The 27,471-nt window shown below is 51.1% G+C and overlaps 2 protein-coding genes across 4 annotated transcripts in view; both read left to right on the top strand.

Moving 5' to 3' along the window:
* The first annotated feature begins 82 nt into the window (after nt 1–82).
* KCNIP2 (potassium voltage-gated channel interacting protein 2) lies at nt 83–19,125 on the top strand. 3 transcript variants are annotated; one of them, XM_035027728.1, is made up of 10 exons: nt 83–1,313; nt 14,167–14,262; nt 15,121–15,219; nt 15,878–16,002; nt 16,383–16,452; nt 16,623–16,693; nt 16,825–16,932; nt 17,123–17,227; nt 17,365–17,427; nt 17,746–19,125. In XM_035027728.1, exons 1-10 carry the CDS (start codon nt 1,241–1,243, stop codon nt 17,791–17,793), a joined length of 858 nt encoding a protein of 285 aa, XP_034883619.1. In that variant the 5' UTR covers nt 83–1,240; the 3' UTR covers nt 17,794–19,125. The 3 variants fall into 3 exon arrangements, with proteins under 3 accessions (XP_034883619.1, XP_034883635.1, XP_034883627.1); XM_035027744.1 differs by lacking the exons at nt 83–1,313; nt 14,167–14,262; nt 15,121–15,219 and adding an exon at nt 2,830–4,914; XM_035027736.1 differs by lacking the exons at nt 83–1,313; nt 14,167–14,262; nt 15,121–15,219 and adding an exon at nt 10,977–11,082.
* Nucleotides 19,126–23,588: 4,463 nt separating this feature from the next.
* OGA (O-GlcNAcase) overlaps nt 23,589–27,471 on the top strand; it is a 28,434-nt gene continuing 24,551 nt past the window's right edge. Inside the window, exon 1 of the mRNA XM_035027702.1 lies at nt 23,589–24,211. Coding sequence (XP_034883593.1) covers nt 24,013–24,211 — 199 coding nt within the window. The 5' untranslated portion in view covers nt 23,589–24,012. The remainder of the gene's footprint in view (nt 24,212–27,471) is intronic.

Raw genomic sequence — 27,471 nt, 5'->3', positions numbered from 1 at the left:
CCCCCCCCCCCCCCCCCCCCGCCTTCCTTCTGGCGGGTTGGGGGCTCTTGTTCTAGTAGTCCAGTGAAGAGCCTGGGGAAGGTCAGACAAGTAGGCTCAGTCACTCAATAGCCATTCCTGGGAGAGCTGGAGGCAGCCCAGCTCAGTGATAGCCCTTGGCTTCAGAAAAGGAGCTAATCCAGGGGAAGGGGGCCTCATAACAAAAGCATTTCTTACCACTCTGTATCCTCACCTGGATCCCCCACACCATTCAGTGACTCCCCAAATCTTCTGGAAAACAGAAGGAATCTAGGACAGGGCAGGTCACAAGAGAGAAGGGCAGGAAAGTTGAAAGGGAAAAAGGAACAAAAGAATGAAGTCTTGAAAAACACCTGGTTCACTCTTTTCCTTTTCTTCCTGGTGGGCCAATGGGGGTCATTAGATCAGGGAAGAAGGTACCATCAGAGTGAATGTAGCCCAGAGACGGGTCTTGCAGTGGCTGAGAGTTGGAGTCTTTCTGAGAGAAGAGAAAACTGTAGTCCACTGGCCTGAGATGAGCCTGTTAGAGGCTGGGCTGATCGTTGCTCTGCATCCCTAACCCCCTCCTAGCAGGGTGGGCACTGGCGGGGAGCCACAGAGACCCGTACATGGGAGGAGAACAATAGAGAAGATAGGGGTTGACATGGAGACTGACCTGAACAGGACACACAGACTTACCCTGGCTGGTGCTGATGGTGGGAGAAGGAGTGCCTAAGAGTTGGGGTGGGGGGGCACGGTTTCCTCACAGTGGGTCTTTTCTGGCCCTGCTCCCTCCTCCACCGCCAGGACCCATGGCTTCAGGTTTAGGGGGTAGTGTTGCTGGAGAACCAGTCTCCCTCCCCGCACTTCCCAGCTCACCCTTTCACCGGGTTCCTCCCCCGAGCTGCAAAGAGGAGGGGGCGGGGGGTAGGGGGAGCCAATCCCGGCAGCGCCAAAGGGGGGAGGCGGCGGTGACAGCCGCGGGGAGGGGGCGGGAGGAGAGAGGCGGCTTGGCTCTGGCTCCGTGCTTAGCTCCGCTCTGCCTCCGGCTCTGCGCTCACCTACTGCCCAAGCCTCCGGCTTCTGCCCCAGGACCCCCGGCGGGACCCCAGTCCATCCCAGACTCAGCCCCAGCTCAGACAGCGTGCAACGCCGCCAGGGGGCGCCGTGTGAGCGCCCTATCTTGGCCACCCGGCGCCCCCTCCCACGGCCCAGGCGGGACGGGACGGGGGCGCCGGGGGCCATGCGGGGCCAAGGCCGAAAGGAGAGTTTGTCCGATTCCCGAGACCTGGACGGATCCTATGACCAGCTCACAGGTGAGTCAGGGGCTCAAGGGTCGCGGGAGGGAGTGTAGATTCCATCCCCGCAGACCCTTAAGCCTATCTGACCCTGGCCAGGCCCTTACTCACACTCTACCCTATTCCCAGGCCCCCTCCAGGCTGTTCCGGGCGGCAGGACACCGGGGTGCAAAGCCTTGGGTCCCGTGGGGGGTGGGGGAGACAGGCGCGCAGGTGGGGAGAGGCAGCAGGTGTGGGCGTGTGTGACACAAAGCTAGGAGAGTGTCTGGAGTGGGAGGTGTTACGTGCGTGAGCGCCTGTCATTCTTTGTGTGTGTCTGTGTGTATATGTGTGTGCGCCTCCCTCAGCCGGTTGCCATGTGCCCTAGGCTTGGTGATAGGGTGAGTGTGATTTTGTTGGCTGTGCAACTGTATGATCTTGTCAGATGTTTGAGGTTGTGTAGGACTCTGTTGTACTAATGAAGTTGTTTTGACCATGTGTCTCTGTTGTATGTGCAACTCTGTGCTTTGAGTGTGTGATTCTGTATGCGGTGGCATGTGACAATCCGAATGTGTCAGGGCTTCACTTTATGGGGGTATGTGTCTTTGTAAGACTTTAATGACTGTGGCCCTCCTGGGGCAAGCATTTGTTAAAGCAGATTGTATTGTTTTGTGATTGTGAGACTATGCAGATTATATTGGCGGTTCATGCTGATTGTGTACTTTCATGTGGCAAGGTCTGCAGGGGGTTCTGTGAGTGTCTGTGACTCGTCTTACCCTTGCTTCCTCTCTGGTTTCCTGGTGTAGAAGGAGGCCTTTACCGCACACCACTGCTTCCCTATGTTTTCCACAAATAGCCCAGGTAGACTCAAGGAGGGACTCTAGTGTCTGCCCAGCCTGGCTCCCTGAACAGCACCAGCACCTGGCCCTTATGGGGAGGCTTTGGTTAGTGTTTGGGTCATTGCCCCCTGCCCCCAAGAAAGTACTGAGATATCATTCTTTCAACTGAAGCTCCTTTAACCCTCAACAACCCTCTCAGAACTTCATCCAATCTGAAGGAAAACATTCCCTCTTGCTTCCCCTCCAGACCCAGAGATAGAAGCTCTTGGCCTGGAAGGTGCCGTGTGACCTTCCCAAACTACTTTGCTGCCCAGGCGTGCTCTGTCTCCCACAGTATGGAGTACATCTGCGCCCTCACATATTCCTGGGTTTGGTAGGCAGACCTACGTGTTTGTGTGGGTGACTGTGTCACCTTGTATACATTTCCATGTGTGTTTTCTGTCTCATTGTGCAGCCTGCCCAGGAACTCCAACAATGAATGGGCGGAGGGAAACTCTCTCCTGTCTCTGAAACAAGTTGGGCAGGTGGGGGGAGCCCATGATCCTTGTCTGTCCTGAGGGGAGTGAGGTTAAGTCTCCAGGATGGGGAAGAGAACTAGGATCTAACTGAGATGCTTGAGAAAGGGTATCCCCTACTCATTGACCCTGGGAAAGTCCTAGTTCCTATGCCGAGACTCCCAGAAGGGAGAGCCCTTTGGCTCAAGCAGGCCCCAGATGTGACCTAGATGTGGTTCAAACTGTGATGGAATCCAAAGGTCCAGCTCTGCCTTGACCTGTGTTCTCACCAACCCAGGATCCTTGGGAGTTTAAGGCCCCAAGGCACTCATGAGCACCACATTAGTCAGTGTTTGCTTCCTGCTTTAATTGATTCTCCCCTTTAGTGGAACCATCCCCTCCCCACTTGGCTATTTGAAAGAGAGACTGGGTGAAGGTGGGGAAGTACTTGTGTTGCAAGGTGCAGGAATGAGCTTTCTATTACTTTTGCTCTCTGGGTCTCACTTTTCTCATCTCTAAAATGGAGAATACTACGTCTTGCCTGTCTGCCTCCCAAGGGAAATAGGTCAAATGTTGACAAGTGTCAGGAATGGTGTTCATCATCAGCATCCCCACTGTAGATAGCTCCACACACGACTTGGAAAGTAGAAATAGCACTACCAGGAGCTCTCCTTTCGAAGGAGGGCTTATCTTACAGCAGGAGACAATTGTGGTTGGGACTCCCCCTGATAAGGCGATAAGGTGCTGGGTGCCTGGAGACCTCGGAGTTGAAGCCCGAAGGGGAGTCGTTGTCCGAGGTGCTGAAGAGCCTTCTGGACGGATGTACTGCCATGCCTTCCTAGTTCCCAAAGTTCCTTCCCTGTGCAGGCGGGATTCCTGGGATGGACATGGGGGTGGTCTTTGGCTTCCGTCATTCTGGTCCATTAGATTGACAGGGAGGGAGTCCTTAAGTCATCAAGGCATCCTGGGTATACATCCGATCATTTTCCTCCCCCACTCCTCCAGACTCAAAGCTGGGGGAGATTTTTTTTTTTTATGGTGGGGGGTGGGGAGAATCTGAGCCCCACCCCGCCCAGATCTACCCCCTCTGGTCTTCCAAGCCTGGTAGGGCTACTTGGAAGTATGGCGTGGTGGGAAAAAGCAGCAATCAGTGGCAGTCCTGTCCAAGCCGGAAGCTGGGGGAAGATGAGGAGAGAGTTGGGATCTGGCTGGCCAAGGCCTGAACTCGGGTCCCTCTGCTCGTAAATATCGTTTCCCCAGTCTAGGGCGCCCCCATGTGGTCTTAGAGCAGCCATGCTTACGGAGCTGATTCCAAATGGGGATGTCGCCTCCAAATCAAGGGGCAAAATTTGCATGGAGTTTGGAGGTGACTCTCGCCTAAATCATAAATGTAGGATTTTTAGCCAAAAATACAGGATCCCGGTCGGAGGAGTGGAACTATGTCTCTCCTGTAGGCTGTCCCGGCAGTTTGAAGCCGTCAGTGGGTCCTGAAAGGGTTTACTTTGGGTACAGCCTGATAGGAGTCCTGGAAAGGGTCGGGGCTGGGACTGAGGGGAGGAGAGCTTTTCCTTCATGCATTTGGCTGGCAGTCAGCATATGATGGGAGAATGTGAACCCACTGGAGCAAGACAGAGGGACACAAAACCGAAAGTTATGAGAGAAAGGGATTTGGAACAGCCTCTTTTGCCACCCCACTACAATGTGCAGCTCCTCCTCCTTCCTCTTGCTCTCTCCCATTGGTTTAGGAAGTATGGAAGTGTGGGACGTTGCCATGACGACTATGTCCTCTTACCCCCCATGGCTTCTCCATGCCAAATTGGGAGGAGGAGGTGTGCGACAGGCAGAGAAGGAAGGGCTGCAGCGGGGCAATAAAGAGTAAGGTTCATTATCCCCTCCGCCAGCTCCTTTTTCACAACCCGTAGGTGCCTCCCCTCCCCACTAGAAATCCAGAAAACATTCCCAAAGAAGGCTGTGAGAGAGTCCGTCCTCCCCTCCCCCACCCCGCCCAGTCTAGGAACTTTGAGGACGGGTGCTTCAGATGACGGGGCCAGGGTGCGTTTTCTCCCTTGCAGCCCAGAGGAGAGAGCGAGCGGAAGATTCTGGTCCTGCCCGTCCGGCCCTCCCGCGCCGCCCATGCAGGGCCCACTGGAGTGGGGGCGGAGACCCGACCTCCCCGGGCCTTGGGGGCGGAGCTTCGCCAGTGTGCTCTCAGCAGAACCATGAACCGATGCCCCCGCAGGTGCCGGAGCCCATTAGGGCAGGCAGCGAGATCCCTCTACCAGCTGGTGACTGGGTCGCTGTCGCCAGGTATGAGGAAGGGAGGAAGGGAGGAAGGGGCTGGACCCTTCAAAAAGTGAGTGAGGTGGGATAAGAACCTTACAGAGGTGGGGAGGGGAAGGGCCCCTCACAGAGATGGAGGGAGCAGGATCCCTCAAAGGAAAGGGTTTAAAGGGCAAGCTCCCTGACAGAGTGGAACTAGGGATAGGGTTTCTTATAGTGAAGGTGGAGGATAGGGGTCTTCAAAGAGGAGAGGATAGGGGGCATCATGGTCCCTCAAATGGTGGAGGAGGAGGCAGGGCTTCTCACTGAGGATAGAGGAGGGGGCCTTAAGCAGGTGGATGTAAGGGGCAAGGCCCCTTGCAGAGATAAGAGGAGGAAGCTTGCAGCAGAACAGGGAAAGGCACAACCCTTTACTAAATTGCTTAGTTTAATGGGATCTTAAGATGCCTGGGGTCAGTGTCCAGAAGGGAAAAGTCCTGAGGTGGGACAGGACCAACATAAACTCAGCTAGTGAGTTCATGAATGATGGGATGAATAGACTTGCGTGGCATAAGGATTGTATGTCACCATTTTGTCTATCTCTGGGAGTCTGTACGAACAGGGTTATACATCACTCAGGTTGTAATCACTGGGTCTGTGCATCCTCGGGGTTGCCTATCTTTGGGATTCTGTGACACTGAAACTGCATGTACCTGGGGTTCTATGCTTTAGAGTTGGGCTGAGGGTTCCTGAGTCACACTGAGTTGTGTAGTCTTCACAAGATTGTACCTTGGTGTGGGATGTGTCGAATTTATGACATGTGGATTGTGGATATCATATCATGGTACTTCTGAAATTTATGCACACCTCTGCCTGGGTTGACTCAGGGCAGCCTGGGCAAGGCCCACAGAACCTAGCATCACCTCTACACCCGGCCTGGAGAGACCAAAACCACCTAGCCCTGTGGCATTCTGGGATCTGTAGTTCTCTGGCTCTCTCCGTGGTAACCTCTTGAGCCTCTGGAGGCCTCTCCTTGCCATGTGTCCCCAGAAGGAGGGGAGTTGGGGCTGAGCTAGAGCCATGCTTGGCAGTCTCTTGGGGAGCATGCGTCCCTCAAGCCCTCTGCTTGGACCTGTCTCCAGTGACAGATGGCTGGAGCCCGGCAGGGCTAGCTCTCAATCATAACAGGAATGACTTCCAGGCCCCAAAATAGCCCCAAAGCCTAGGGAGTTCATTAATCACCTAATGCAGCTGGGGGCTGCCGTGTCTTCTGGCCTGGCTGGGGATGGAATGGGGCTGGGAAGCTGAGAGAAGAGCTCTGGGGTCTTCACTGGCTGGGGTCTTCACTGAGGGGTCAAGGACTGATGAAAGTGGTACAGCTACATAGGGTGGGTCCCCTCATAAGGCAGTATTATTCCAGGTTTGAACTGTGAGAGATAAACAACTAAATGTTAGGAGTATCTCTGCAGTGAGATTTGAGGGGCCGAAGGAGGGCCCACCTAATGCTCAAGATAGTGTTCCCTTGAGCCCTCACTCTGCCTGAAGTGCTTCCATTAAGACTTCATTCCCTTGGGTGAAGAGCTAAGTGACACAGGGATGCTTAAGGACAGATCTGGGCAAGTTTCTCTTTGGGCCCTAGGACTTGAAAGGTCTCTCAGTGGGGAGGAAGGAGAGTCTGGAAAACAACTCACTCTTTCACTTACAGACCTTCCCACCAGGGCCCTGGTTGATTAAGAACCCTGAGTCCCTGTGAGGCTGGGTCAAGATCTCTGAATGTTGAGGGTGAGGGTGAGAGACAGAAGAGGAGGGTCCAGGGACAGGGCAACAGCCTACAAGGCTGTCAATCTATCTGTGAATCAGCAGCAGAGAACCAGAAGATGTGACTGTGCTGCCTCTTTCATTCCAGATAGTCTGGCTTGGCGTTCAAGGCTCTATGGAATCTGAGCCATTTTGGTCTTATCACTTACGGCTCTCCCAACACAAACTAAGCTACAGTCATCCAAGGTTCCTTGACCCCACACACATTGGAAGGACAGGCTGGCAGATCTTTGGTCCTGGTTTAAGTCTTGATCCATCCTTCTCCATCTGTGCTATCTTGGGAAAATCACTTCCCTGAGCCTCAATTCTTTCGTCTGCAAAATTGGTATACTACTACTCACTCTGACCATGTCAGCTGTAAACACAGGAGTAATAGACCCTACCTCTCAGGTTTATTATGAGGACTAAGTGAGATGATATATGTAAAGTGTCCAGGACACAAAATGTGCTCAATAAATGTGGACCCCTTTGTTAAGGTAGACTGTTGACATTTAGCCATCTTTTAAGAACCAGCTCAAGAAATACCCTCTCCAAGTTTTCCCTGGCCTCCCAGTTAGAGAGCTTTTACAGTTAAATGAGCTTTTATAGCTCATTTCATGGCCTGCACAGAACAGTTCCTACCACATAGTAGGCACATAACAAATATTTTTTGAATGAATAGAGGCCTTATAGTTCTCTCAGTGGGCTGTCTCTCCCTACCCAATGGAAGCCAGAACCCTGTTTAGTTCACCTTTGTTCCACAGAGCCTGGCATTCAGTTTATATAAGTCCAATTTTTAAACATCTTTGCCCTTTAGGAGCTTGGAATCTAGTTGAGGAAACAGGACTGATCCAGAAAGATCTGGGTTCAAATATGCATCCTCTCATCTTAGCTAGGTGACCTCAAGCAAGTCTCTTTATCTCTATGGCCCTCGTTTACCTCATCAGTGAAATGGGCACAATACTATTCAGTCTACCTACCTCATAAGGTTGTCATGAGAAGCCATCAGGATAACAATGTTTGTGGAAATGCTTTGTTAATTAAGAGTTATAGAAATGTAAGGGGGAAGATGTTATGTTATTAATAATGTGCAAACACTTCACAGTTACTCTGTGCCAGGAGTTATTCTAACAGCTTTCCATGTATTAATTCATTTACTCCTCCCAGCAACCATATGAGGTGGCAAACAGGCACACAGAGGTTAAGAACTTGCCCAGTTAATGGCAACTGACAAAACCAGGATTTGAATCCAGGGAATCTGGCCCTCTGGCCCACACTATTCCCTACCATGCTATGCTGCCTCCTTTTACTATTCCCACTTAATAACATTACAGAATTCAGTGCTAAGTTTTGAAGGCCCAACATTGAGTTCACTAGAAATTCAGGTAGTTGGGAGCCTGCTGAGGACTGGAGGTCCTGTCAGGTAAGAACTAGAGAACAGAAGGAGAACAGAAAGGAAGGCATTCATAGCAGGAGCAAAGGCACAGAGATAGCACCGAGTTTGACGTGTTTGGGGGACAGTGAGGAGGCCAAAGTGGCTGGAAAGAAAGGAATCTGCTGATGAGGGTAGGGGGAATTAAATGCCAGGTATGGAATTTGGACAGTGATAGGGAGATATTTGCTGGTTTCATCTGTAAATCTGTAACCTCTAAGGAGTGAGAAGCCAAAAACAGTCCCTAGATTGACTTCTTCCTGGAGGAGGGTGGAGGGGCAAGCAGAGGACCAAGCCAGCCTGTGGCATACCCTTCTTCCCATGCTTTCCACACTTTCCACAGATGTGGGGTGGGGGATGAGGAAGGGGTAAAATAAGGTATGAGATGGACGCCTGACCCCCAGTGGTGGCCATGTAGAACTGCAGATCAGTGAACTTCAAATGAAGTCGTAGGGACAGTCCCATCTGGACTTTCACCCCACCGCTGGAGGTGAGACACACTCATCCCAGAGCTGGACAAGGGAGAGGGCTCCCTCTGGGGTCAGTCCCCCTAAACTGGGCCTCCTGAGTGGGCAAGCTGGCTAAGAAGGGAGCCAGTGTAGTGTGACGATTTAGAGCACAGGCTCAGCGTCAAACTGGGTTAAAACTGAGGCTCTGACTCTTACTGATCTTGGTGATTTTCTTAACTTCCTTTTGCCTTAGTCTTACCAGCTGTAATGTGGAGGTAACGGTACTTCCTTCATAGGTTTATTATGAAAATTAAATGTGATCATGTCTGGGGGCACCTGCAGGGCTCAGTTGGAAGAACATGTGACCCTTGGTCTCAGGGTTGTAGGTTCGAGCCCCACGTTGGGTGTAGGGATTAGTTAAAAAATAAAATCTTAGAGGCACCTGGGTGGCTCAGTCATTAAGCATCTGCCTTCGGCTCAGGTCATGATCCCAGGGTCCTGGGGTCGAGCCCCACGTCGGGCTCCCTGCTCGGCGGAGAGCCTGCTTCTCCCTCTCCCTCTGCCTGCTGCTCTGCCTACTTGTGCTCTCTCTCTGTCAAATAAATAAATAAAATCTTAAATAAATAAATAAATAAAATTTTAAAAAATAAAATCTTTAAAAAAATGTGATAGAAGGGCACGTGATGTAATGAGCATTGGGTGTTATATGCAACTGATGAATCACTAAATTCTACCCCTGAAACTAATAATACACTATATGTTAACTAAATTGAATTTAAATTAAAAATTTAAAAAAACCTGATCATGTCTGTAAGCACACAGCGTGTGTTACCTAACACACAGTGTGTGCTCAGTCAGTGTTTGCCAGCACCGGCCGTAGTTCAGAGGCTCACTGGCTCTGCGAGCCGTCCCCCACCCACCCCTACAAACACGCACACCCACACAGGCACATACACACCACCACCACCACCACCACCACTGACAGAGAGCAGGGAAGATGGGGGAGGGGCTCCGGAAATGCTCCAGGGGGTGAGGGTAGGTGGTTTCCTTGGAGGGTTCAGATTTCCCTCCTCCTCTGGGCTTCTCCATCAGCTCCGTAACAGTTTTCAAGGAGCAGGCAAGGCTTTGGCAGATCCTGGCTGAGAGGAAGGGAGGAGCTCACTCTCTTCTCTCCCAAGGAATTTGAATCTGTGGGGCCCAGAGGTAGCTGCAATAAGTCCTCTCCCCAGGGGGTCATGATAAGGCTAAGCAGCCTTGTTCCTGCCCAGGCTATTGGACCTAATCCTCCTTCCCTTGGGCCTCAGTTTCCCCATCTGTGGCCTGTGGAAAGAGAGTGCTTCCCACCTCACAGTCTCCATGGCAACCACTATCGATGTTGGCGGTGTCCTCCTGGCTGGAGAGGTCACTGCCTTCCCCCGGCTTATATTCTCATACAGCTCCACGCAGATACAATTACACAATCACTGTAGACCCATACTCCTAATATAGGACACATCTGTACTATCAGTCTTCAGACCCACACCCACAGCCCTGCTAAACACGTACCCCTCATACCCTATACACACTCAAATACTCCAGGGCACGCACACACACATACCATGGACAGCCAGGTCACTTACCCATATAGACAAGACACACACCTAATAGACAACACACGATCATGTGTAAACCATGTGTAAACACACATAAGAGGAGAAACACCTACTCTCCCTACAGTCAGACACAGAAATGCACACAAGAAAACACTTATATTCTGCCACATACATCTATTTTTTTTTTAAAGATTTTATTTATTTATTTGAGAGAGAGAATGAGAGAGAGCACATGAGAGGGGGGAGAGTCAGAGGGAGAAGCAGACTCCCTGCCGAGCAGGGAGCCCGATGCGGGACTCGATCCCGGGACTCCAGGATCATGACCTGAGCCGAAGGCAGTCGCTTAACCAACTGAGCCACCCAGGCGCCCCTGCCACATACATCTATTACTTATACATGTGCAGCTCATAGTTTCCCTCATACACACACATACACTGCCCTTCCCTGCCCTCTCCCTCAGCATAGCTCCTCCCTCTGCCCCCTCCCTTTGGCAGAGTAGCCACAAGGTGTCTGGGGGAAGCTATCCTCAGGGACAGAGGCAGGTCACTGCCTTCCTCCTCTGGCCTGGCCTGTTCTGGCCCATATCCTTCTCGCCAAGGGCTCCTGAGATGCCAGTCTGTAGGCTGAACTGGCCCCGTAAAGAGGAAGAGGCCGTGGCTGGGAGGCATGTGGGGCAGAGGCGGGGTGAGGGGGCAGGGGAGGGAGGAGATGCTGGGAGGGAGAGGGGGAGGGAGGCTGCAGGCGGTCCCTACACGGGCTGGGGAGCCTGAGGGGGAGGTGGTGTGAGGAGGGCTGCCAGTGTGTCTGAGCCTCAGCTGGTGGGGGCCATGCCCCAGGCCCACGATGAACCTGGAAGGGCTGGAGATGGTTGCTGTGCTTGTGGTCCTCGCCCTGTTTGTCAAGGTCCTGGAGCAGTTTGGCCTTTTTGAGCCTGTCTCCTTGGAAGGTAACCCAGGTGTCTGGCTGGGTCTGGGCTGCTGACTGGAGGAGCAACCGCCCGCAGCGCTGGGGAGGGCGTCACTCTGCTTTTATGACTGGGGGCAGGGGTAAACATGTTAGTGATGGGACAGGGCTTCTGGGGGAGGTGTGGAGGGGTGCTTGGGGAACAGGACATCTGAGAGAGCTAAAGAGGGAAATTCAAGGAGTGGGACTGGGGGAGGGGCTTCTAGGGGAGGTGAGGAGGGAATCTGGGGGTTGGGTGTCTGAGGGAGGTGAAGAGAGAGGGCCAGGGGCCAGGGTGTTTTGGGGGGGGTGATGAGGGGCACAGCATGGGAGGACTGGGGTATGGAGATGAGGGGTATCTATCGGGGACATGAGGAGAGGTCTGGAAACAGGCAGGGCTATCAGGAGTAGAGGAAGGAGGTTCCAGGGATCCTGAGATTAACACCAGACTTCGGGGGGGTCCCTTTGGGGCCAGGGGCCCACCGTGGCTCTGAAGACGTGTGTGACTTTCCACACTTCCATCCTTGCAGATGTAGAGATACAGGGGGTGTGACCATGTGTTCATCTGTGTGAAAAAGGACAAAGTGTGTGACTGGGTGAGCCTTTGTATGTGACAGGGATGTGATTTAATGTGTCAGAAGGAAAGGGTATGTGGCTTTGTGAGATGGTGAATATGACTGCCTGAGGGGGACAGGTTGTGTGGCTGGGCCCCTTTGGGTACTGGACTGTGTGTGTGGCTGTTCCCAGAGTTCCCTGAGGAAATACCAGCTCCATACTCAAGGCTTGGGATGGGGGTGGGTTCAGGAGGGACACAAGTGGGAACACTGTGAATGAGACATTTATAGATCAGCTCTGGCAGGAGGGTGAGGGGTAGAACAGATCAGGGACCTTGCTTCCCAGGCCCCCTTGCCCTCCCAGTTTGTCTCAGGATCTCCAGGTCCTGGGCATTGGAAATGAGAAATCACTTCTCCACATCACCCCAAAGTCGAGTGGAGAGAGTGATATTGGAGATACAGAGGGGAGCATGTTCTGCCTCCCCTGAGAGATTTGGCCTCTCCTTCCTCTTCACACCAAGAACTGTGCAGCTCCATAGCACAGCTATTCTCTAGTTCCACCAGGGACAGGAAAATAGGCAAGAACCGTGATAGGAGGGTTATAGGGTAGACACCGGGGAGAACTGAAAGTGGCTCTGGAGACAAGATGAAGGGCCAATGAATTGCCTGCTCTAGGGTTCAGTAAGAGCAGGAAACCCCCAACTTACCTTCCATCCTCTGCTGCATTTATCAGAGTGGGGTGGGTAGCAGGTTGGTCCTAGATGAACTAGGGTTCATCCAATCCTGAAACGATGAAGTCCATTTGGCTCTGACGTGCCGTGCCATGCCCTTTAGACTGTTTGGTGGGAAAAGGGGTCATCCAGGAAACCCAGGTGTTCTGTAGGCTGAAGGCAGCCCTTTCCCTTCCCACCTTTCAGAGGAGCCTAGAGGAAACGGAGTCCTGGGAGCAGGGAGGGGACCAGGGAAGGGGGGGAAGTGTGAAGACGGGGAGGTTGGGAGAGGCGGCGGTGCCGTCCCCCTCCCCCCGCCCTTCCCAGTCCAGCTGCGACCACACCACCGGAGGCCCCAGACGCAATCCGGCTTCGGGAAACCAGAGTCGGGGCTAATGGAGCCCTGGGCTGGGGGCCAGGCCGCCATCGATCCCCTGCTCGGCCCATGGTCTCCCTCCTACCTCTCCATAGCTCTGCGGGGGGAGGGGAAGAAAGGAAGTATCGGAGGGGGAGGCGTTGACTTTAAGCACTTACCTCCTGGGAGTAGGGCCGGGTCCTGAAGGGTGGAGCCTGGTGGGGGGGCGGGGCCTGCGTGGGAGCTGGGATGCCCTAGTAACCTACAACCCAAGGAAGTTGGGCCCCTCCAGGAATGGACTGATCAGTGTGCTAGGGCCCTGTGGACTCTGGTCCTGGAGTCTGGAGGTGGGTGCTGCGGGAGACAGGCACACCAACGCAGAGCCCTCCCTGGGATGCAATTAGAGCTGTAGGACACAGGTGTAAATAAGGGGAAGTGAGGGGAGCTGTGGTCAGTGGCTCTGGATAGCCCCACATTACAAAAAATACTCATCTCCAAGGTCTGTTATTGCTTCAAAGTTTGCTATCATGTCACCTTCAAAAACATGAGAGGGGGCACACTTTTAGGGTGGGTGAGTTAGCTGATGAGGAACTTTGTTCCACTGGTAGGGAGATTCCAGGTGCTCTGGGATGAGGGGTTCTAGGAAGGAAAGGTGGGCAGAACAAACATGGGTTCTGTTGGTGATGTGCAGTCTTAGGTAACTGGGCACCTAAGTCACAATATGATATGGGTATGTGTCGTGGTGACCTTGATATGTGTCATAATGTTATAGGGTCACAGTATATTATAGTGTGCTTAACACACCGTGTCATGATGTCCCATGTGCTTTTGTATGGTTTGATCATGCTGCATGTAAGATGGCCTATGTGGGTCCTCATATGTGTGTGTCGTTTTTCCTAGGCGACATTTGTATGTTTGTATCAAGGAATTCTATGTCAAAGTGTGTGTGTGCCTGCGTGTGTGTGCATGTGTTGGGGCCTGCTTGATTAGGCCATTGGGTTTGAGTGAGTTGCTGGGTATCAAGCTGTCCTTGTATGGCATCCATCACTGTGATTTATCATTCTGTGTGTCACTGTACACGCTTGTCACTGTGTGTGTGAGAGAGAGAGAGAGACAGAGACAGAGAGGTGTTCCTACCCAGGCAGTCCTTGGGTTGGACGTCACCCTCAGACGTCCAGCTATAGCACCGGAGCCAAGGGCACTGGGTCAGCAGGCACTGAGGCCAGTGCCACCTCCCCTTGGTGGCCTCACTGTCCCCAACTGCGTCCCATTATACAAGATGCCTGAGTGGACTTTTTATGCCTGTGAAACCCACTGGGCTCCCCTCGCCCAGCCCCAGCTATTCTCACCATTCTCTTCCAGTCCTCTCCCAACACCCCTTCCCCTCAGGGTTGATTTGTGATGGTGGGGAGGGGAACGGAGGGATAGTAGAGGTTAATGTGCCTTCCTGGGGTCTTCTCTCTTCCCAGGCCACCCTCCAGGGCCCACTAAAAAAGCGCTGAAGCAGCGGTTCCTCAAGCTGCTGCCTTGCTGCGGGCCCCAGGCCCTGCCCTCAGTCAGTGAAAGCAAGTGCCTCTCCTGTGCTTCCGGGGGCGGGGCCCGTGTGTGTCGGGGTGTGGCCAGTGTGACAGAAGCGGGCCTGCGTGTGTGTGTGCGTGTGCGTGCGCGCGCGTGACCGGTGGGGGTGGGTGGGCGCCGGTAGGTGCCAGTGTGGGGAGGGCCTAGCTTCAGTGCCAGGAGCAAGCGGAATGTGGGGCGTGGCCAGTTTGGGGGCGGGGCCCAAGTGTCTGTGGGCGTCACGGGTCAGCAAAATGAGTGAGCCCCGGTGTTTGGGCGTGGCCAGTGTGGCAGGGCTGAGGCCTGAGACTATGTGGGTATGGCCAATGTGGCCGAGCAAGACCAGTCTGCTGTGAGGTCTGTGCGTGGCTTAGTGTCTGCGACTGTGGCCGCCCGCTTTGTCCTGGGGAATGTTTTGGGCCTGGAGATGCATGTCGTCCCTGCCCTGACTGGATGGATGCAGGTGCCTACGATGGATCCCGTCTTCCTCCAGATGCAGGACACTTGGGTTTTCTAGTCCCAGCCGGGCCCGAGTTGAGGGGCCTCACTTTGTCTCCAGGCCTGTTTCCTCAATTGGGCCTTGCCCTCCCCATAGGATCATACTGAATTTTGCAAGCCACAGAGACCCATTTTGTGGTTATTGGAGAGTGTCATTGTGTTTGATTCCACTGGGTCCCACATGGGGGTAGATTCGGGAAAATGACAGGCGTGAGCCCAAAAGCATGTGTGGGGGGGGTCTGTTTCGTGTGTGTCTGTGCTCGTTCATTATTTGTGCCTCTGCGCGTGGGGCTGGGTGTGTGTGCATTGTAACACGCAGGTCTGTGAGATTTGCTGTTGCGTGTGAGGGGCGAGGTGTGTGTCTGCAGTTGGCCGGGTCTTCCACTTTCTCGGTGACAGTTCGCTCCCTTCAGCATTAGCAGTCCCAGCTTCCCTCCGCCCCCACAGACCCCGCCCGCTGGACCCAGGTGACTTACTGTCCTGGTGGGGGCGGGGACGGGGGCCTTCGGGAGCGTGGGGTGGGGGCACTTGCCTGGGGACTGGATGTTGGGAGCCTGGGGCAGGACTGAGATGGGGCCAAGGGATGAAGCCTTAGCTAAGGTTTACTGGGAGCAGGATAGGGGTGGGGTCTGGATGGGCTTGGCTGGAGCTGGGCGGGGCATGGCTCGAGCATGGCTGGGATAGGCAGGGATTGGCTGGAGAGAAGGATCTGGGCGGGGCAAGTGTGGGGCTGGGCGGACCTGAGTGGGTCAGGGAAGGCCCGGAGCCTGGACCCTCAGACGCTTCCTCTTGAACCTATTCTTTCTACTCCTCCCTTCCCGGGATGAAGATGGGGCTGGGGGCCTTCCCCTTCAACGAGGGCCAAGGGCCCGGGGGCCAGCGATGAGTCGGACCCCTGGCTCCAGGGCCAGGCCTGCCCATGGGCCCAGCCACCTGGTAGACCTGGAAGCTGACCAGCGTCTTCTCCTTGCCTTGATATCCTCAGACCGGGGTCCAAGGAACTGGCAGGCTGGTCTCTGGTGTTGGAGATGGGGAGGATGGGTGGGTCGGTGGTTTTGAAGAGGGTTCGTGGAGGCCGGGCCTGAGGCGCGGCTGTTCCCCCCTCCCCACACTGCCCCCCTGCAGACAGCGTGGAGGATGAGTTTGAACTGTCCACGGTGTGTCACCGGCCAGAGGGTCTGGAGCAGCTGCAGGAGCAAACCAAGTTCACACGCAAGGAATTGCAAGTCCTGTACCGGGGCTTCAAGAATGTGAGTGCAAAGCAAGGCCAAACTGGGTGAGGGGCCGGGCCTATCTCGGACTTCTAAGATTGGCCTGGATGCTTGAGGAATATGAGAGGGAAGGGGAGGAGGAGGGACCCCTCTTCCCCAGAGACCAAACTTCTAGCCCGAGGCTCCTGCCAATTTGAGGCAAGGTGGAGCCCGTAGACTGGCCTGCTGGTTAGTTCCATTTTTTTAAACTTGTGCACTGAGAAGTCTTGCTCTCCTTAAAAGAACTGCATGGTGAGCCCCCCGAAGACAGGAAGCTTTTCCTTCTCTGGGAGCCTCTGGCATGGAGTAGGTGGTGGTTAGTAGAAGGGGGTTTTGTTTCTGCACTCCATCTGGTTTCTAACTTTCCTCCTACCTCCCAGGAATGTCCCAGTGGAATTGTCAATGAGGAGAACTTCAAGCAGATTTACTCTCAGTTCTTTCCTCAAGGAGGTGAGAGGACAAGGCCTGAGAGGAAGCAGCTGTCCATCTCTAGGCTGAGTTGGGGAGAGGGTTCTGGAGGGGCTGGGAATGCCAAGTAATAAGAGGGGTTCGGGGAACCCCATAGAAGTAGGAAGTCCTCTCCCGGCTGGAAGCCAAACTTATCCACGCTTATCCTACAGACTCCAGCACATATGCCACTTTTCTCTTCAATGCCTTTGACACCAACCATGATGGCTCTGTCAGTTTTGAGGTGAGCTGGAGGAGGTGGGTCAGGGAGGCCTGCTTCTTGGGGCTTCAGGGCCAGGATCCACAAGCCAAACCCATATTGGGGATTGGGTAAAGGGTATCTGAAAATACAGTTCCCCCTTGTCTCCTTCCCAGGACTTTGTGGCTGGTTTGTCGGTGATTCTTCGGGGAACCATAGACGACAGACTAAACTGGGCCTTCAACTTGTATGACCTTAACAAAGATGGCTGCATCACCAAGGAGGTGTGGAGCAACTGAAGAGTTGGAGAGCTTTTATGTGTGGGGGGAGGTGCATAGGGCCCTAAGGAGGAAAATGTGACCCATGCCATGCATGCTTCACCAGCAAGGGGTGAGGTCTGCCCTAGGCTCTAGGCCTCCTGATTTGGAGGCTGGAGGCTCTGAGGAAGGATCCTTTTCTTTCTTGGCCTAACAGGAAATGCTTGATATCATGAAATCCATCTATGACATGATGGGCAAGTATACTTATCCTGCACTCCGAGAGGAGGCCCCAAGGGAGCACGTGGAGAGCTTCTTCCAGGTGCCTGGGACTGGGTAGGCTGGAGGGTCCTGGAGTGAAGGGAAGGAGGCAAGGTCCTGGCAGGGAACTTACCTGAATTCTGCCTGCCTCTCTCCTGTCATCCCTCCTGTTCTCTCTACATGACTACCTTTTTGCAGAAGATGGACAGGAACAAGGATGGCGTGGTGACCATTGAGGAATTCATTGAGTCTTGCCAAAAGGTACAGACCCCTGCCCTCCACATTTCCATGATCTGGACTCAGGGTCCAATTCAGTGATGTAGGAGAAAGCTCCTTTGGGCAGAGTATCGTCTCCCTAACTTGCCCATACTCCCAACAGGAACTTGTCCTGTTCCTCCACAACTCGGGGAGGCCTGTCCCTTCCCTACTTCAGATCTCTCTGGGTGTCTCCTTCCTTGCCGCCTCTCTCTGTCTCTGAATGTCCCCATTTCAGGTGAATGTCCCTCTCTGTGTCCCTGCTAAGCTCTTTTTTATTTCTCTCTCTCTCTCCAATCTGCCTCTCCCCCACCATGGCTACAGGACGAGAACATCATGAGGTCCATGCAGCTCTTTGACAATGTCATCTAGCTCCCCAGGAAAGGGGGTCAGTTGTCCTGGGGGGACTATACTCTAGCCCTAGTCCAGGTGGAACTCACCCTTCTCTTCCCAGGTCTGTCCTCATCCTAGCTGGGCCCTGGGGGCTGTAGGAATCTAAGAGTCTGGGGATTCAGTGGTCCAGATTGCTGGAGCTAAAGGGGCCAGGGCATGGGCAGAGTGTATTTGTGGGGTGTTCCCAACTCCCAACAGCTCCCACCCCCTTCCTGCCTGACACTCAGTGCTGAGGGTACCCCCGCTATAGGAAATAAATGGTCTCCACCGTCCATCCCCACTCTAGAAACTACAACACTAGACAGAATGTCTCCGGCTATGGTGCTTTCCCTATCCCTGACCTCATATGCATTTCCTCTAAGATTTCCTTCTCAGAGAGTCTGTTCTGTCTATGGCACTGACTGGCCTTTCAGACCAGGGCCTTTGAGAGCCTTATAGGAGGAGGGACAAGAATGGAGAGGGAGAAATCTTAGGCCTGAGCCAGGTGGTTAGGTCATAGGTGGCTGGGGTAGAGTGCAGAAAGGCCTGGAGATTGTCAGTGACAGCTCAGGCATGCCAGACTATAGCTCTGAGCTCCATAGGTCTACCACCCCCAGGCTATCAGAATTTGGGTTCCAGGCCCTTCAGAAGACTCTGTCTCCTTCGAAATGCCCCAGAAATTTCCATACTCTCCTCAGTATTCCAGGAGAGCCTGGGATCCTGATGTCTGGCTCATGCCTGGAATTCCTTCCTCTCCTTCCTTCCTGTTTGTGTGGGTGGTGGCAGCAGCAGGGGAATATGGGTGGGAGATGTCCCAGCTGATACCTGCCAAAGTTTCAGGCTACCCTGTCTGAAGGCTACAACTTAAGTTTTTATTTGCCATTTCTTCTAGACTTGGAGGCATGGAGTGAGTCAGGGACCATCCAGTGGATGCCTTAGAAGAAAGGGGAAGGAGGGAGGCAGGCATAGCATCTGAACCCTGTGAGGGGGGGCATTCACTAGAATCTTTGATCTACCCAGGCTCTATTCCAACCCCCCACATAGTCTCCTCAATTCCTACTTAGGGTCTTCTTTTGCTCTATTCAGTCTACCCAGAGATGCCCCCATACACACCTAGAAGGCAGGGACCACTCTTGCCATGCTGCCACCCTTTAATATACCTGCTCGTTCCATTTAGCTCACCCTCCCAGTCAGTCAGGATCTGAGGGGAAGGGCCCCGAGGGAGCCCCCTTTCCCATCAGAACACTGTTGACTGCTTTGCATTTTTGGCTCCTCTGTATATTTTGTAAAATAAAAAAATACACCAATCCAATAAAACACAATGGCTATGCACAGGCTGCTGTCTCTGCCTTTTTGTCCCTCCTGCTCCACACATACCTCACAACACTAATTCCTGTACCTACAGTAGCCTTTTAGATTCCAAAGAAAGTGCCTCTCTTTTTCATAGCATAGCCAACCCTTGGCAGGAGATTGAGACACAGGTTCTGGAAGGGTTGGAAACCTACCTGACCTCAGAGAGGTCCCCATGTGAATCTCTCTCCCACATCCTTAGAGGAGATGAGAGACAGGATGTTAATATCCCAAAGATTATGCCAAACCAGCTGTCTTTTGGCTAGACATTCTTACAAGTTGAATCAAAAATTTCTAATTTACAGACATCTTAGTTAACCTCAAAGTGCTTTCTTTGGAGGGGGGATTCCCTTTAGTTTCTAAAGAAAGTTCCTTTGTGTAAACATCCCAACCTTGCCTCCAATATGGACATAGTTTTTGTCTATACTCCAGCCAAGAATGATGAGGGATCAGATGGGGTGGACCGAGGCACCATGGAGCAAGTGACACAAAGGGTAATAGAGACTTCCTATGTGGAATGGCTGCCTTTCTTTGTGCTGTTTCTGGAGAGGGGCCACCAGTGGTAGGTTCATCCCATCCTTTCTCTAGGGCACCATTATATGGTGACTAAGCTTCACCATCCATAGAAGGGGGAATCAGGCCTTCTCTTCCATCACTGTACACATTGACAAGGTCAACGGAGGAGTATGGTGTCCAAGAGAGAAAAACTTACTTTCACAAGCCATCATTTTGTCATCTGTGTTTCCTGCTCACATTATCACACAACTATCTGCTCCATAGGATTTCTTTGGGTCACAGCCCCTCTAAAGGATCTGATGGAAGTTATGGGCCCACTGTCCATATATTTTTGTATCCCTGAAGCCCGGTCATGGACCTGAAGTTAAGAACCTGTGGTCTAGTCTTTTCTCTCAGCCTTCCATTGTACATAAAAGGAAACAGCCCCAAAGAGGGGAGAGGACCTGCTCAAGGTCACCTAGTGAGTTTATAGGAGGATTGAGACTAGACCCGGTCTCCCAAGTCTCTGTCCAGGTTGCCTTGGGACATAGTGAAGATTTGTGAGTGAAAGATGGATGCTATGCATATCATGCAGAGTCTAAACAATTGGCATTGTGACAGGCTCTCATGGTACCCTCTACTTGTCCTTTGTGGCACTTCTCCGTTTGTCACTATATATTTATTTGAGTGATTGTCTTCTTTGATACACCATAAGCTCCTGAGGGCTCCCTGAATGCCTGGACTAGGTTTCTTGCCCCCACCCCCACCATCCTATCCTTGAGGCCTAGCATATAATAGGTATTCAATAATTATATAATTGGATGATTGGATGAATGAGCATGGTGATTGTGTGTATGTATCTCAGGTATGGAGATGGTCTCTATGTTTTAGGGTAGATTCAAGTTTAAGGGAAGTTGAAGTCTGAGGCTGAGTGAGGTGAGAAGTGTCCCAGAACCAGGGAACACAAATGGGATCCAGAAAAAAACAGCAGGTTGGCATTCTGATAATTTTTTTCTGGCCACTGGTTGGATTCTGAACGTTGTCAACTGCTCCTTCTCAAAACACTCTTTTCATGCCTTCTGGTATTTCATACTCTCCTGGTTTTCCTCTTACCTTTCTGGCCACTGCTTCTCCGCACCTGCTTGGAGACTCATCCTTTTCAACTGGAATTCTAAACGTTGAGCCCCATAGCTCAGACCTGAGTCCCTTCTCCGAATCACATCCAGTCCCATGGCTCTAAATGCCATCTATATGTAAGGGATTCCTAAATTTATATCCTCAGAATTCTCTTCTGAGCTTCAAAACCCATATATCCAATTGCCTATTTGACATATTCATGTGGACCTGTAATGGTCAAACTTAACGTTCATTTTTTAAAAAAGGTTTTTATTTATTTATTTATTTGAGAGAGAGAGAGAACACAAGCACCGACTGAGCCACCCAGGTGCCCCATTTTAAAAAAATTTTTAGGGGCGCCTGCGTGGCTCAGTCGTTAAGTGTCTGCCTTTGGCTCAGGTCATGATCCTAGGGTCCTGGGATCGAGCCCCACATCGGGATCCCTGCTTGTCGGGAAGCCTGCTTCTCCCTCTCCCACTCGCGCTGCTTGTGTTCCCTCTCTCGCTGTGTCTCTCCTTCAAATAATATTAAAAAATTAGATATTATTTGACAGAGAGAGAAAAACTTAACATGTTCAAAATGGAGTTTTGATTCCTCCTTTTTCGGTGTTTCCATCTTAATAAATGACACCATCTACCTGGTTGCTCAGGTCTTTAGTAGTCTTCATTTTTTTCTCTCCCTCTACTCCTTTATTTTTTTATTATTATATTTTAAGTAATCTCTATGCCTAACATGGGGCTTGCACTCATGATTCCCAGGCTCTACCAACTGTGCCAGGTAGGCACCCCCTCCCTCTACTACTTTAATCAGTCACAATTCCACCACCAAAGGTGCACTGCCTGTCTCCACTGCTCTTTCCTAGGCCAAGCCATTATCATGGTTCACTCACAGATTCCTAGTTATTTTTCATCTGAAGTAGCCCTTCCTTGCTGTGGTTACTCTTTATCACATTACTTGATTTCCTCCCTTCATGGCACTTATTACAAACTGAGACACTGTGTATGTAATGAATTTATTATTGTATGTTTCTCTAATCAGAATTTAAACTGTGGGGCGCCTGGGTGGCTCAGTCGTTAAGCGTCTGCCTTCAGCTCAGGTCATGATCCCGGGGTCCTGGGATGGAGCCCTGCATCGGGCTCCCTGCTCCACGGGAAGCCTGCTTCTCCCTCTCCCACTCCCCCTGCTTGTGTTCCCTCTCTCGCTGTGTCTCTGTCAAATAAATAAATAAATCTTTAAAAAAAAAAAAAGAATTTAAACTGTGAGTGCAGAGCCCTATTTCATTCATTCCACAAGTATTTATCATGGGCCTACTAACCTCTGGTTCCTGTTGGAGATACTAGGGGGTAGAGGTGTGGTTTGGGGAGAGAGTGTGTGGCAGGAATTTCCTTTCAAGTTTGAAAGGTGCAGATATGGAAAGTGGATCTTGCCCAGGCCATGGACCCCAGAGTCTGGACAGTGGATGAAATAGCGGCTGCTGACTTGCTAGCAGTTGCCAAGCATGAGGCAAAGATGAAAGTGTCATGAGATTAAGGGCTGAGGTCAGCTGGAATGATAACCCCAAATCCTCCAAGGGACCACAATATCCACTGAAGCTGCTTATGGCCTCCAACTGGCATCACAAGAGGTCCCCTAAGAAAATGCTTGCCTCTAACCCCCATCTCAACACCCCAGGACTAAAAAGAAAGAGGGACTATAAGAGCCCCTGGAGCTACAAGTTGGGCTACCGCTGGAGTTGAAAATATTGACAATACTAAGTCTTAATGATCAGAATGAGACTGAGATGCTCATTTCACATTTACACCTCGCAAGCTGAAACAGATCTCTTAACCTACGTAAATGTAAATAATGTAAATAAAGTGCGTATGACGGGACTACAGGGAGTTCTGAGCACAAATGGCCGCAAGAGGACCCAAGTCCATCTAGGGCTCAGGGAAGGATTCCTTAAGGAAATGATGTTTATGCTAAGGCCCAAGGATTTCACACAGTTCACGCTCCCCATTCCCAAAGATGCCAGGCCTTTTCACCCCTCGCCACAATTGTACTCTGTTCCACCAGCCTGGAGTGCTCTCTTCGCTTCCCCTCTATTCAGTCTCACTCCTACTCGTCCTTACGTTCCAACTCAAAAGCAAAGCATGGCTGCCACCTCTCACCAAAGGAGGATTAAGTCAGTTCCTCCTCTGAGTTCCCGCAACACTTGGGTACACCATGTGGGGATTGTGCATGTACTTGCTTGTCTCCACCACCACACTGTGAGCTCATAGTGGCCCAAGAGCCCAGCAAGAGGCAAGCTCAATTGGTCTCTGCCGAACGAAGGATGAACTAATGACTTAATTTTTTTAAAGGGGTTAGCGCCAGGCTGGGGCTAGGGGAAAATGATTCAAGGCAGAGGGGTGAGCTGAGCTCCTTGGAATGTCATCTTCACAGAACCCATCCTGGGTCGGGCTGTGATGAGACAACTTATTAGAAGAATCTCAATAGAAAATAGGTCAGTTTCTTCCTATCTCTTTAAGAACTAGAGGCTTCGTTTCCGCGCCTGCGCATTGAGAGAGTAAACACCTCTTTTTCACCCTCCCATCCCTATTGCCCCAACCAGCTGCAGCCTCCTCCCATACTCCCCTTCTTCAGGAGAGGTAATGGTCCGTTCCAGGGCGCCCGGCTCGTTCTAGAGGTGGCGAACATAAATGGTACGCTCCACTACCTTCATTACCTTCCGCTTTTCTCGTATCCTCTGTTCTATTTCCCCCTACCAAATGAAGCTCAATAGGCTGGCCCAAAAGAAGGGGGGGAGTCGGGCTGAGGGGACCGGTCTGAGCCGGTCTCCGGCGCAGGCGCAGTGCGGATAAACAGGAAGCGGGCGGTGGAGGCAGCGGTGGAGGAGATCTAGGGGCTTCGGGGGGCAAACAGCGAAGAACTAAGATTATCCGGAGGCAGCAGAGGCTAACTGCGAACAAGAAAAGGAGGTTTGGCTATCTGCCTCCAGGGGACGAGAGGTCGCGGCCTCGCTCTCCGTTTAGGCTTCCGGCTCCCCAGCTTAGGCTGAGGCAGCGGCTGACAAAGGGCTCGCGCCGGTGCCGCCGCCCTTCTCATCCGGGCATTCGGGTCCCTGCGGAGAGGGAGGGGGAAGGGTAGAGGGGGAGGGGAAGGAGCAGGAAGGGCGCGCGCTTGGAGCCGAGGCCCTCTCCAGGGCTCCGGGCCGGCGGCCCAACGGACCGAGGCCGAGGAGGACCCGCAGAGGTGGCGGCGGCCGGGGGCAGGAGGATGGTGCAGAAGGAGAGCCAGGCGGCGCTGGAGGAGCGGGAGAGCGAGCTCAACTCCAACCCTGCCGCCTCCGCGGGGGCATCGTTGGAGCCGCCCGCAGCTCCGGCCCCTGGAGAAGACAACCCAGCCGGGGCCGGGGGAGCAGCGGTGGCCGGGGCGGCAGGAGGGGCTCGGAGGTTCCTGTGTGGCGTAGTGGAAGGTGAGCGCTCTGGCGCGGGCTGGGCGACAGCGTCCTCCGGTTCCGCCCCGGTACTAACATATTCTCTCCTCCTGAAGGGGATGCTTTAGGAGGCTCTAAAAGGGTGTCACTCCTTTGGCTCTGAAACCTGACCCTGCTTAGACGAGGGGAGAGGCGCGACGGTGGGCCAGTCTTTACTCACGCTCGCCTCTCCCCTCACGTTGTTCTGCAGCGTTGGATTCCCCGCTGCCTATTAACTGGCCGGCCCCCACCCGCCTTGGGCTGGAGCCAGGCCTGCTCCTGCGGAGGCGGCGGGGAGGAGCCTGGTGTTAGGCTCCGAGTTGTACGTCTTTGTACCTCGGGATCTTGTTCCCTAGGGTGGTCTCTTCAAATGATAAAACGTATGTAATGCTGCCGTCCTCACCCTTTGGAAAAAAAATCAGCCCACACAGATGTGCTTGTATTCCTGGAGTGAAGAGACGCACGGTCGGCCTAGGGTTTTACAAATTCTCCCTTTGCTTAGTTTTTTTTGTTTGTTTTTTGTTTTTTGCTGGCCAGTCCCCACGCCCCCACCCTTTGGAGTTTCTTTAGCAGCCTAGAAAATTGTCCTTAGCCAACTGCTGTGCTTTGGCTCTGGGGGATGAAGCTTTGACTTTAATAGTGTCAGATACGGAATTTTAATTTAGGGCCTGCAGAAGAGGATTAAAAATGCCCTTCTGATTCTCCCTTCCCATTTCAAAAGATGTCGGCTTTTTTTTTTTTTTTTTCTTTTTTTTTCTTTTTTTGGTCTTTGGGGAAAATGGTTTGAAGACTATCACAGTTTATGAATATAGTGGACAGATATTCAACTGAACATTATATGGAACCATGAGTTACTTGTGTTAATTGATTTTGCCTTGAATACAGAATGTATTTTACTTTTCTGAAGTCTTGGCTGTCTGCTTTATTAGTTGTCTCTAGTATATAATGGTGTGCATAGGGGTAACGCTGTATAAAAATCAGGAGAAATAGAAGGGTTGCCCTATTGGTTGACAGCTTCAGCTTTTCCAATGTTAGCATATATATTCATTTGAAGGATGGGTGGTGGTTGTGGTATTTTAGATAAAGTTTATAGGGGAGAACAGACTAATACGTAGTTACAGTAAGGAGTGAAATAATTCACAGGTTAAAGGTCTTGCAGAATTTGGGGGAAAGACAAAATGGAAAACTACTTATGTATTTGGAGTCAGTGTTTTTGAAAACATGATTGCTTTGTGTGACTTAATCTGTTGGTGTATTCACTGGGCTTGTTTCCGTGCAGGGAGAGTCTAGAAAAAGTATGTATTTTGTCATCACAGATCTTGGGGTGGAGGGTTGAGAAGAAGTGCTAGGGGATATAGAAATTTTAGAGCTAGACTAGAATGCAGCTAAGGAACTTGCCTGCTACATCTTCAGTAATTACAGAGAAAATCTCGTTGTGGTTTAAATAAGTTGGTTTGTTTTTTTCAAAATAGTATTGAAAGGAACTACTCAGAATAGAGTTGTCTGTCATCTATTGTTCCTCCTTCCATATGTATTTTTTTCTTGGTGACTGAGCACCTGATTTTGGCGGGGGGGGGGGTAGTTCTAAGTTGGTGCCATTCTTAAAAAATGAATGAAGAAAGGAAATAACTGTGGGTATTGGCAGGATTCCTTTTTAAAAAATTTCTTTTCCTTACACACCTTTGTTGGTGATAACTCATGTAATAGCGCTGTTTCCTCTTTGTGGTGACAGTTAACCGAAACCATGAACCTGACTCTCAGCAAAGTTAGGGTTTGTGAAGATAAAATGTTTCTTTTATATATTGAAGCAACTCTAAAGGAGTGTTTAATGCCTATTCCTTTAAGAGAAAAATGATAATGCCAAGTGTTGTAGGAAATCTAGAAAGACGTGTATAAAATTTACCTGATGGTTTAAATTACTTGTAAGCGGTAACGCTGAATTGTCAAGATTGAAAGTGCTGCAGTTTCATACATAGGTATGCAATGAATTTTTCTTTGGTTGTCATTGTTCTTATTTGTGACACAGAGTAACCATCCTGTGTAGAGATTGGAGTTTAATGCATTACAGAAATTTCAGTTTTAGGTAGTCTCTTAAGTAGACTGTGTGTGTGTGAAGAGTATTTTGGGTTCATGATATGATCTTAATCGTAGTACTCCTGAGAGGTTGTCTTTACCTCTTGCAGGTGATTAGACAGAGGTGGAAAATAAAGGTTAGGCAAGCTGTAGGGTGTGATTAGCACACGAGGGAGCTGCAAATACCAGGTTGGTGCTTATACCACTGCTTAAGTCATTCTTCTGCGGATTTGTTTCCTGCAATATGTGTTGGTACTGCTTTGCCCCCTTCTGGGACAGTGGAGCAAGTCACATTCTTGAATTTCCAGTTGTTCCGACCTTTGCTCTGGAATTGAGACTACTTGAGATTCCTATTTGGGCCAGCTCCACTGTTGAACTTGTTGTGAATGTAGTTTAAGGCATTTTTGGACCCTTTTATTATATCAGGAACTTAAAAAAAAAAAAGGTTATCATAAAATTAATTCAGTCAGATTTTTTTCTAATTCTCTTCCTGATTTTTTTTTTGCCCCTACATTTTTACTCTCCCACCGCCACTCTAAAGTCAGTTTAACTTCTCTCTCAGGTAGTAATTGTTACTATAAGCGGTTTGGGATTACTTTGCTTCCCCTTCCTCTGTTTTAAGATTGAGATCTTTTAAAAAGTTAGGTTTAGGGGCACCTAACCCTAACCGGGTCAGTCAGTAGAGCATCCAGTTCTTGGGTCATGAGTTCAAGCCCCACATTGGGTGTGGAGATTATTTAAAGAAAATAATGAAAAGTTAGTTTTAGGGGCGCCTGGTTGGCTCAGTCGAAGGAGCATGCGACTCATGTTGTTGGGGTTGTGAGTTTGAGCCCCACATTGGGTGTAGAGATGAAAAAAAAACACCTTAAATTAGATTTAAACATATTTGGTCTTTTTTGGCAGTGAAAAGAGATGATGTTATAGGTGTTTTAAAAATAGCTATTGTATAAGTAATAAGTGTTAATGGTAGAAAAATCAGAAAATTTACCTAAGCAAAAAGGGAGTAAAAGTCATTTTATAACATCACCATCCAAAGACACCTTAATGTTTTACTAAATAGCCTTCATATACTGGTATATTGTACACGCTTTTTTACAAAATGGGATTGTACTGTATGTTTTGTAATCTGCTTTTCTCAACAGTTTACCACATTTTGAAACTTGAAAATAATTTCATTCTTACTTTGA

This window comes from Mirounga leonina, unplaced genomic scaffold (genome assembly GCF_011800145.1).
Source record: "Mirounga leonina isolate KUSES-001 unplaced genomic scaffold, KU_Mleo_1.0 Mir_114, whole genome shotgun sequence".
Lineage (NCBI taxonomy): Eukaryota > Metazoa > Chordata > Mammalia > Carnivora > Phocidae > Mirounga > Mirounga leonina.
Note: the sequence above shows the minus strand (reverse complement) of the source record. Positions and strands in the feature narration are given on the sequence as shown.